Source organism: Cololabis saira, chromosome 16, assembly GCF_033807715.1.
Source record: "Cololabis saira isolate AMF1-May2022 chromosome 16, fColSai1.1, whole genome shotgun sequence".
Taxonomy (NCBI): Eukaryota; Metazoa; Chordata; class Actinopteri; order Beloniformes; family Belonidae; genus Cololabis; species Cololabis saira.
This window is the reverse complement of record NC_084602.1, coordinates 24,445,429-24,456,753: the sequence shown is the minus strand read 5'-3', so window position 1 is coordinate 24,456,753 and position 11,325 is coordinate 24,445,429. Positions and strand designations below refer to the sequence as shown.

Genomic DNA, 11,325 nt, shown 5'->3' with positions numbered 1-11,325 from the left:
AGAGAATAGAGAACACAGTGATGTGTCCTAAACGCTGAGTTAGTAACAAAACGTAAAGCACTGTGATATACTGTGCAATGAAGTGTCGAGGAAGCAGCATGCATATAAATAATGTCCCCGTAGTCCAGAGTGCTTAAAAAAGTTGCCTGTACCAGTTTTTCTTGGCAACAATGTTAAAACAGGTTCTGTTTCTATAATAAAACCCCAGCAATGCCCTCAGTTTCTTTAGCAGATGAGACACATGTTCTGAAAATGAGGATGTGAATGCATCAGACAGTTTTTTTTTTTTTTTTTTTGGTTTGGTTTTGAGTGGGTTTCAAAACCATCCTTGTCGAAACCCTTTAGCCACACACACAAACAAAAGTAGGCTGTCACTTTTGAGAGGGCTGCGTTGGGGTGATGAGCCCCTGATCAGCTCTCTATGGCCGTGGCCACGCCCCAGCCTTCCCCTCAGCCTCCTGCACTTCAGCAGCAACTCGCAGTGAGCTCAGGCCGCCGGCGGAGCGACGTCCCAGCAACAGGTAAGTCCCATCACCATCACCATGCAATCCCGGGGACAGCAGCACAACTTACTGTCGCCACTTAGTTTCACGGCGTTTTTCTTCTCAAACCTATGAATGCACTTTTTCTTTTTTTTTCTCTCTTTGCGGCTTGTAACAGTTGTCAACTTGATGTAATTCACGTTTACAGAGTTTTTTTTAACGGAGTGGTGACTGGTTGCCTGCTATATTTGTCCCTTTTTATATTTCTTCAAGGTTTTAGAAATCAAAATTTTCTCTCATTTTTCATTTAAGGAGGAAAAAAAGAAAATTGTAGCAAAAACAGTGTCCAGCGTGGCGTCCGATATATTTATTTACATATCAATGGCTGTATATGTGTTGTAAGGATGGTTCTCTTTATAATTTATTCCTTAAATGTTTTTACTGCAGTCAGAAATATTAAAACTAATTATTAATCTGTAAATAATTAAGGAAACCCAAATACGTATGTTGTATTTATTTGTTAAAGGCTTGATTAGTCAAGTTTATTTCTTTTACTGATGGAAAGATGCATTCATGTGAAAAGTAACAAAGCAGCAAAAAAAGGGATAATTTAGCTCAAATCCAGCAATTTAACTTTTACATCCATTTTTACTCTTAACTAATTTCATAATTTACGTTTTAGCTAAAACAATATTATAAAAAGCAAAGTTAAAGGCAAGGAAACCAGTGAACACAGAATTCAACATTTTTTATTTTTTACTTCTGACTATTATCTGGATTATTCCTTAACAGAAAAACCTCAAGATGTCAGGTTTTCATGATAGTTTCTTTGTAAATAATGGATACACAGAAACATTTCTTTTGTGTTGTCCATGGCTCTCATGAGCTTAAATTTACCTTTCACTGTTACATCACATTTCTTTTTATCCTGTTCGTTAACTATTATTACAGCTCAAAGATGAAAGGATACAAAAACTCCCTTATTTAAGGTTGGTATTTATTAATTTATAATTCTTTCAACTGAACTGAAGATCTTGGAAATAATTTAAGGCTCCTTGGTTTTCTATCGAAGTAAAAATAACACAATGTATACGTAAAAATATAGATAAAATCCCAAATACAACATAGTTTTAAAGACAAAAGGAGAGCATTCCAGGTCATAATTATCAGTTTTACTCACTAATTTTATATTTTATTATATTCTATACTTGCTGGAAATATAAAGGGACAATACTGTTATCGTCACTGAAGGACAAGGCAAAGCGTGTTTATTTATGTGCATATCGCACAGGGAATTTCCACTTAATGCTGTTGTAAAATAGCCATAATTTAGTCCCATGTAAAATAAGGAATTAAACTACATTACATTATTACATGTATTATTGTAATGTATTATTATGTTGTTACAACATTACATTATCTATTTTATGAGCTTTGCTTTTAGATTATATCTTTTCAGATTGTTTTGTGTCACATCACTCTAATTCTTCAATGTATCTGTAGTGTGAAGATCCACAGCGAGCATGAACCTCAGTCTTCCCGATCAGAACATGCATAACTCAAGCGAAGGCTGCCTCGACGACGACAAACCTGATGTCATGCTGCCCTGCTTCCGCAGAAGCATGTACGACGAGCCGCTGGCCTCGTACTCCAGCGGCTCGATCATCTCTCAGCTCCTTCGCAAGACAATCCACAACAAAAGGGTGCTGGAGGAAAGCCACTTCTATCTCCCTGGCTCCACTGCCACTGACTCGGGCCAGGAGGACCAGAGCAGCGTCTCCTCCAAAGACAGCACCGTGGAGGCTGCGTCACCCCAGGGTCACGCGTCTACGGGAGCCAGCCCAGAGGGAGAGCATCCCGTGACTGATCATCTCCAGGCCAAGAGGGCCAGAGTGGAGAACATCATAAGGGTTATGGCCGGCTCCCCCAACAGCAGGCAGCTCGGAGACAGTGAGAAGTGCGAGACGGATGCCAGAGACACCAGGGAAGTCAGAGAATCCTACAGGGAGAACAAACGTAAGCAGCGGTTGCCTCAGCATCAGGAGCACGGTGCTACAGCGGGACAGACGAGCAGGAAACCAAACAGCAACAGTGATAACTACAACAGCAAGGAAGAGGAATGTCACAAGTTGAAGGAGCAGCTACATAGCATGCAAAGGCTCCTGCGTCAGCTCCAGGAAAAGTTCCTGCAGGTTTACAACCAGGAAGATCCTGAATGTGAGAATAGAGATGCGGCAGAAGTTGATTCTGATCATGACACCCTGGGAGAAAGCAACGAGACATGCTACACAAGCACTGAAGATGATTATGTGAGGAAGAATAGCAGGGGGGCTGTAGGATGCAAGGACCAAATGAAAGTTAGTGATTACTTGGGTCACCAAAGAGAAAGTCAGAGCCTACAGGAAACCCTGAAGCAGGAGCTCTCCAGAGTTGTCAATGACTGCGTGGACAGGGTGTTCAATAAGGCATCTTCCACAGGACTGGACGTCTCTGCTCACCAGCGTTTGTGCTCATCACCAGAGATGCAGATCAGTGTGGGTGCAGACAGGAAGAGCCAGCAGGCCAGCTCCACCCTCAACCAGCCCCAGGCTGAGGAAGCTGCAGCAAAATCCCGGTCGTTGCAGTACTACGAAAGCTCCGAGGCTCAAAGCCCCCAGGACCAGACAGAGGCGCTGTCACTGGTAGTCAGGAAGCCAGCCGTGACCCCCGTGAGCTCAGTGACCCCGACAGTGAAGAGGCCTTACCCCTTACATCAGACACCCTTTCAGTTCAATTACAGCACCCCTCTGCACGAGAGCCACATCCTGGAGCACCTCCTCAAGTACGGGCCTCATTCCAATTTTGGGGCTCTGCCTTGCATGCCGCCATCGATGGACAGGACCTCCCCCGACTCGGTGGACATGCCATGGGACACAATCACCATGAGGTCCAAAGTGACATCCAGCCACCTCGGCCATCACCCTCATCCCTCCTCTCTGGGGACGGTGGCAGTCGATAATCTGTGCCTCCCTCATGTGAAGATCGAGTGTGGCGAGCTGCAGGGCATGGCTGAGCGAAACCCCTACATGTCCCTCAATATATCCTTTTTCTCAAGTGCTACAATCCAACAGTCCAGTCCAGCTTTTAATTTAGTCTTTATTTGATGCAGAATTCAGAAAATTTCATTTTAATCCACTAATAATCAGATAAAAACTTGTATATAGTGGAACATACCATGTTTTGATTTTGTTATCTTTAAATACGCATATGCTAAATGTATTGTGGCATAACATGGGACAACATTTTATTCAATAGTTATACAAGATTTTTACTCTATTTCATATACAGGACTGTCTCAGAAAATTAGAATATTGTGATATTTTCTGTAATGCAATTAAAAAAACAAAAATGTCATACATTCTGGATTCATTACAAATCAACTGAAATATTGCAAGCCTTTTATTATTTTAATATTGCTGATTATGGCTTACAGTTTAAGATTAAGATTCCCAGAATATTTTAATTTTTTGAGATAGCATATTTGAGTTTTTTTTACTGTAAGCCATGATCAGCAATGTTAAAATAATAAAAGGCTTGCAATATTTCAGTTGATTTGTAATGAATCCAGAATGTATGACATTTTTGCATTACAGAAAATAAAGGACTTCATCACAATATTCTAATTTTCTGAGACCGTCCTGTATCTACACAGTTGTCTGGAAATGTTTGTGTCACATTGTGATATTGTGTTTAGCAGAGTATCTTTGATAATGTTTTGTATACACCATATTTACCTCTTATTTGAAACCAGCTCCCCACATTTCAGCTCATCCGTTCGAACAATGGCTGGTCCAGGTTCACGTCAGTTCCAGTAGCAAACTTCAAGGAGAATTTTTCCTTTGATCTCGCTAACCCCATAGAAAATTATAGCATCTTCTTTAATCTGAGCAGAGTAATGACTTTAAGTCTAGAAAAAGACAAATAAAAAGGAATACAAGGCTTTGATAAGAATTGCCAGGAACAAAAGCCAATTTTTCAAAGGCAGAGAAAGCGTTGGTTTCTGTTTCAGGAAGCATCATTTTTTCAGACTTGAAAAGGTGCAGGATCTATTTCTCCACCATCAGAGTGATAGGGGTGCATCTAAAAGGTCACATCTGAGTGCTAGTAGAAACCACAAGTGCCTCCCAACCATAACACTTGAGCTCTTGTCTTGGGCATCTGTTGTTGGATACCTTTTGACAGAAGGTATATCATTTAAATAGAGTCTCAGAGGAGCTCAAAACAATTCAGGTTATTTAATAAAGAGAAACACGCACGATTGCGTATATCTAATTCTTCATTGTTGATTATTAGAATAATTTCAATGGGAATTCCATCATCCTTTAAAGAGTGATCTGAAATGTGAATTCCTAAATATTGCTCATTATGCTTTAATCCCAGAGGTGATGAGTTTTGTTTAGCTTCTTGTTGCAAGATGAGTATGTCTCTCAGGATTGGCTTTATCTTTACAGTGCAAAGAGCTCTGCTTCTCTTTGAACAATGCCACATAAATCTTTCATCCAAACTTCCTTTTTTCAAAGGTAGGATTCCCTAATAAATGTGCGGTGTGGCAACCCGATAAGAAGATATTATGACCTAAGGCGATGTGGACTACAGAGAAAACGGTCCTGAGCACCTTCATTGCCACAGGGGAGGAAACCTGTGAAAGAATTACTTATTTGTTTTTGAAGTAAAGGAAATATATGATGTTGTACAATAAACAGCATGTTCAACAAATAGTAAATAGGTTTATTTGTTGTGTAATTAAATTGATTCTGAATAAAGGACATAACCTCCAATTTTTTTATAAGTCTATAACCCAGTATTGGAAAAAAAAAACACCATATGCTGTCTTTAAATCAACTCACTTATATCTGAAAATCGGTATCTCCTTTCAAAATATTTCACAACAAGCTGTCTTAACTCCCAGGCATGAAGTGCTTTGCTTTCTAATTAAAAATCCCTAATCTAATTCGTAATTCTGTTTTGCCAATAAGCACATGTTAGGATCATTATTGACTCCCTAGTTAATGCCGAGCTGTTCTTTAGTGAAATTCAATTTAGCCGAAGATTGACGCAACACAATACTCATGTCGACTATCGCTTTGCGCAGAGCTGTGTGCTGTGCGTGGGACGAAATTGCTAGTTTTCCTTAACGTAACTGTGCACATCCAGGAGGGTCTCACTCCAAGTCATCTGAAGAAAGCCAAGCTCATGTTCTTCTACACCCGCTACCCCAGCTCCAACGTGCTGAAGACCTTCTTCCCTGATGTCAAGGTAATTTTCTTTTTTTTTTTATAACACGTGGAAAGAAATCACTTTTTATGTGTCAACAACATAGAGAATGCTTTGTCTCGTTTTTTTTACCCCGGGTGTCTACCTGTCACTGTGTGTTTGGGACAGAAAGAATCAGCAGTGTGTCGGAGGAGAGAAACAAAAACGCAGAGGGTTTAAATAACAAAGCAGCTGAGCTGCTAGTATGTCCTGGGGGCAGAGGGAGATACAGGGGCATTCTCTCTTTAAAAAAGCCTCTCCAGTCAGCAAATGGAGTGACAAAGGACTCTGTAGGCAAGGCATTGCTATTGAGTGTCAACAGAGAGTTGGTATTAGAGACTTGTGCAGTTGCAACCAGGCGGTGGTAAGCTGGTCCTAAACACAACATCCTGTGTGTTTTGGCCTTGTCATGCTTTTTTTAAGCTCGTTTTGTCTCCTTCAGCGTGTCCTCCTGTCGTAGGCCCTTTTCATTCAAGCCATTTTTCTCTTCCTCTTTCTTTTTTACCTGACTCATCTCCCACCCGCTGTCCGATTTCCTGCAATAACCTCTCAGCTTTCTCTTCCATCTCGCTCCGATCTTGTCTTTTGGATCTCTGAGCTTGAGCAGGCCCCGTCTCTCTCAATCTGCACCGACAGCACCCCCTGCCCGGGTCAGGGGGGGAGGGAGGATGCTGTTGCTCCAGTCCTGCGAACGTCTCCTCCTTGCTTACAATCCTGTGGTGGGAAGTGGCATTGAACAAAAGACCACATAATCCCAGTGTCTGATTCCATCCTATCAGCCCGAGTCAATGAGAGGGAAGCTTCCTTCTGTCCTTATGCTGCTGCTTTCTCACCCACCACAACAGAGAGAAGAAGTGTCTTTGATGCTTGCCCAGCCCTTAGGCATTTTTTTTCTGTCTTTCTGGATGACGAGATAGAATAACAAGACTAATGTCAAGACTGAGTTTAGAAACACAGAGCCCTGACAGATGTTTTTTCATCCCGGACATTGGTGGGAAAAGATCAGAGCAATTAATGTTGCATAGAGTGACTGACCGTTAGGTGGCATTTTGCCCTTCAGGTACTAAATCCAGATTTGCAGTCAGTTATGCTTAGGGCAGCGAAAGCCAAAACATCACACAGCCGTCGGACTTCATCAAAAAGCATTCAGATTTTATCAGATGAGCCTGAATCACCTCAGCTATTATTCATCCTTAATGCAAGCAGGGCAATATCTCCTTAAATCTTTTTGTTGCACTCATGGTCTTAAATTTGTGAAACTCAAAACTCTTTTTGCTTCTTTTTCCAGTTCAATCGCTGCATCACCTCTCAGCTGATCAAGTGGTTCAGCAACTTCCGGGAGTTCTACTACATCCAGATGGAGAAGTTTGCACGCCAGGCAATCCTTGACGGCGTCAGCGAAGTAAAAGACATCACAGTTACCAGAGACTCAGAGCTTTTCCGGGCACTCAACATGCACTACAACAAAGCCAATGATTTTCACGTGAGTGTCACCTACTAGTCATCACGCCATTGTGTTGCACTTTGCTCAGTTTTTTTTTTTTTTTTAACAAAGCCAGCAGATGTATTTGTGAATAACACCTTTTATATAAGTTTTTTTTTATTTTGTTTTGTTTTTACTTTATACACACTGTCAGATGGATTTATGAGGGTTGCTTAATATGAGACAACATCATTTTTACTTCCACTCTTTATCCAGCAGCATCAGAAAATGCACCTGTGTTGATATATTTTCGTGGAAATCCTTTGTGAAAGTGCAGATATAGATTTAAAAAGTTTAACATTTTGATAAAAAAAAGGTCTTGTGATAAAAACATGGAAGAGAAGAAAGCTTTTTCTTTTTATCAGCAGTGCCAGGTTATTGTTGAAGCTATGTGCTGGAGTATTTCTTGGCTCATGGATGTGCTGCTTCCATGTAAACTTTTTTTGGTGGAAGATGAAAGAAGCAGAATATTCTGTCTTGAGTTGTAATTTTTAAAGCTATAGGTGGGGTCATTTTGCTTAACCGGACTGACTGGCTGTCTCCCCTCCATTTCCAGTCTTGGCTCTGTGCTCTGCTGACCACAACAACCAGCTGTTGTTCATGCTCATATATTTAACGTATATTTAACAGATATGTCATTAAGTCTCTTCCAGAAAGTGAATATGCCCAAAATGTCAAACAAGTCCTATAAAGCATCACGGCAGCGCGTTTGTTATCTTAGAAACAGGCCGACAGATGTACGTCAGGCCTCCATCACGCATGTTTGTGTGCTGACCTGTGTGTCACTCTGCACCTGTGGCAGGCCAGCCCTTGCAGCCATTATCTAAACTCCAGAGTGATGCTTTATCAAACTGTGGGAAGAGGAAGCCGCAAAATCCCACTAAAACAACTTAGGATTAGGGGACCAGTACGCCTGAGCGAGACAGAGATTGCTACTGATGCGGAATGCTGAGAAAGACGCTGTGGATTCGGAGGGAGAAGGCTATTTGGTGGGAAAGGGATGAGACGGTTTTCTTTACCTTGGGACCAAGACATTCCTTTCCCAGGGATGCTTTTGTGTCAGGAGATGAGGGGAAAGAAAAATAACTTATGCCAACAACTGTTGGTGTCGACTGCCAAGTGGATGGGAAACAAGTGCTGAGAGATGTTTTTTCCCACCTCTCCTCGCATCCAAAGCTCATTTATCGATGTGTTTTTATGGAGTCTGATGTAGTTATAGGCCACTACATGAGTCTTACCCTTACAGGAATCACACTAAACCCTCAATTAGGTTAACTTACCCCCACACTTCAGATCCCATTTCTGAACATTGCCATTTGAACATTATGTTTTTTTTAAATGTTTTTATGGGATCCATCTTCATAATTTGTTGTGGGGAACTCAGTAGGAAAATTGGAAAATAGCTCATTTGTAGGTTGTTTAGGTTTGAGAAAACAAGGTTAATGAAAGCTAATGAAAGAGGCCTCAAATTGAAAGTTCATCATCCCTTTTTTTTAATTGTGTGTATTGAGAAAAAAACTCAAACATTAATTTGAGGGTTTGAAAGATGTGCCACAGAGCTGCATTTCTCATGTCCTGATAAACTAAAAATAAAGCTAACTCAACTTTAAACATAAAAACATTTTAAGCACCAGAATATTGTTTTATACCGTCCACTTAAACGTTACCGCCCTCTTGGTGTTCCCCAGGTTCCTGACAGGTTCCTGGAGGTTGCTGAAATCACCCTGCATGAGTTCTACAAAGCCATCTCTGATGCTAAAGATTCAGACCCTTCTTGGAAAAAGGCAATTTACAAAGTGATCTGCAAGCTGGACAGCGACGTCCCGGAGGAGTTCAAGACTTCCTCCTACTTATAGGTAGGAGCAGTTCGGATGAAGGAGGAATGGGTGCTTTTTGAGCTGTGTTGTTTGGCAGTATTATTTCATTTTCATTCTTTTTCTTGTAGTGCATTTTAGTGAAGTAAAATATACATTAAACTATATATATATATATATATATATATATATATATATATATATATATATATAAAAACAGCAAACCATTTCAGAAGATGTATATTGATTATCTGAGATTATTGTGTTGTGCTTTTACAAAAAAATTCAATCTCTTGTGGATATTTTTCAGTGTTTACTTCACTGTATTTAGATATAATCAAGACTGTAGTTGTGTAAAATCATCATAGCGTAGTTGTGTTTTTTTTTGTCAGTCAAGTCATCAGTAATAGTTTGTTTAATTCCTTTTTATTTCAGAGATGTGAGTGTTGTATCAGTGTATATGCTCTGCCATTTTATGTTGGATATGGTTTTATAGTTCTGTTGTGTACCTTTAGCTTAAATGAAGGCAATTGTCATAGCTTTTGTTATCCCGTGTGAAAGTGCGCTCCTTGTCTTGTAAAGAACAATCATTTTCAGATATTTCGCTCACAAAGATTGTACTGGTTGATTATTGAAATTAAAGATGCACTAAATTATAATACTAAAGAATGAGTTATGTGTTTGTTTTTTGTTTTGTTTTTGCAATAACAGCCACATGAACATATTATAATGTTTATAAGATGCGTGGGACACATGGTAAACGCTTTATTTTTAGCTGCAAATGTTTAACTCTCCAGTGAAAACACCGCTTCCCGGTGCCGAGCCCCTAAGGTGCCTCTAATCCACGTCCAGCAGCCAGCTGTTAAACGTCCCCCAAACTATGCTGTTCACATTGTTCAGCGAAGCCAATTCAAGTCAACTTTCTAAGGCCTGCATTCATTGTGCGATGGCTGCGGATGCGGGCAACTGCCATGTCTTAAAAACGTCCACAATGCATTCCCTCCTAATGACTAATGCCCGAGGTGACCTCATATCACAGTTGTGCCACCAAAGCAGAATTCCACAAAGCCGCCAGCTCTTCCTTCCAGGCTGCCACTTAGAGAAAGCCAATGGCAAAAGGGTTTGGAGATGTCATGAAAACCACTGACAGGCACCAGTAGATTATTTAGCCTTAACATACATAGAAATATAAATGAAATTAATTTTGAATGAACAATCCATCAGTTGAAAATGCTAATGTTTCTTGCATCTTTAAAATTTGTAAAATTAGATTTTTGCTAGACTCATTGTACAGACAGCATTAAAGTCCTTTATTGACGTAGTTTCAGTCTTTGTGCCTGCTTACAATCTCAGCACCCAAAACCAAACATTTAATTGAAAAAGCTGTTAGGCACCCAAGCACCAATTACATCAGAAATGATAACATTAAGGAAATTAAAACATTGCTTTGACTGGCTGATGACAAAGACTGAAGACAATAAACGTCGGTAATCTTTTAATAGACATTTTATTTTTTTTCAATTAGATCAGCCTTCTTCAGTAAATTGACTTGCATTCTCAACTCAATTAAAAAGCCTCTGATGAAACCGAAGTGCTTTGCTCGAATTAATTTGTTGTGTGACATTTTCTGCACAAGACTTGGTAACCTCTGATATAATGAAAGAAAACAAATAAAATACCTTCAGTTGTTTAACCGCCTCTGGCCGACTGGGCTCCAACTTAAACGGCACAATATGAAATTATGTTCTGAATTAGAGAGTCTAAGATAAAGCAGAACATTCTTTGTAATGAAGATTAAATGAAAAGTAAAAGGCAACAGGACATGATCAAATTAAAACAAAAGCGCAGGTTGAGCAGCTGCTTTTTGGTGTGTGTTTGACCTTTTTTAAATTCACGGTAATGTAGAAAAGGCTGATGCAATTTGTTAGTTTTCTGCCAGTGTAATGCTGATTGAGGAGTTACAATAAAAAACCGGGTCTGTGGTCTTGGAGATTGACGACTTTGTTTACAGAAGAGTAACAGCATCATCTAGTGAATCTTTCCTGTAACACACACGCACGGCTCTGCTCCCCTCAGCTCATTCCACTCTGATATTAAAAAATATTTAATAGTTTTGGAATATTGAGCTTTTTCTACAACTCATTTAAAAGAAAATTTGCTTTTTAAATTGTATTTTTCAGATCACTGAAAATGTAAAATTAGATTCTGCTGTGAAGACAAAGCCCCCCCACGCAGGGTTGCAGATAGTAACCGC

The 11,325-nt window shown here is 40.0% G+C and overlaps 1 protein-coding gene across 1 annotated transcript; it reads left to right on the top strand.

The window, feature by feature from the left end:
* The first annotated feature begins 422 nt into the window (after nt 1-422).
* On the top strand, nt 423-9,714 carry prox2 (prospero homeobox 2). The gene is made up of 5 exons (XM_061743466.1): nt 423-521; nt 1,986-3,561; nt 5,672-5,777; nt 7,063-7,257; nt 8,946-9,714. Exons 2-5 carry the CDS (start codon nt 2,006-2,008, stop codon nt 9,111-9,113), a joined length of 2,025 nt encoding a protein of 674 aa, XP_061599450.1. The 5' UTR covers nt 423-521; nt 1,986-2,005; the 3' UTR covers nt 9,114-9,714.
* The last annotated feature ends 1,611 nt before the right edge of the window (nt 9,715-11,325 follow it).

Bases quoted from the DNA above. Each gene is read 5' to 3' on its own strand.
- prox2 (XM_061743466.1), top strand. From the start codon at position 2,006: ATGAACCTCAGTCTTCCCGATCAGAACATGCATAACTCAAGCGAAGGC. The intron at 5,778-7,062 runs GTAATTTTCTTT...TTCTTTTTCCAG, and splicing joins CCTTCTTCCCTGATGTCAAG to TTCAATCGCTGCATCACCTC. The intron at 7,258-8,945 runs GTGAGTGTCACC...GGTGTTCCCCAG, and splicing joins ACAAAGCCAATGATTTTCAC to GTTCCTGACAGGTTCCTGGA.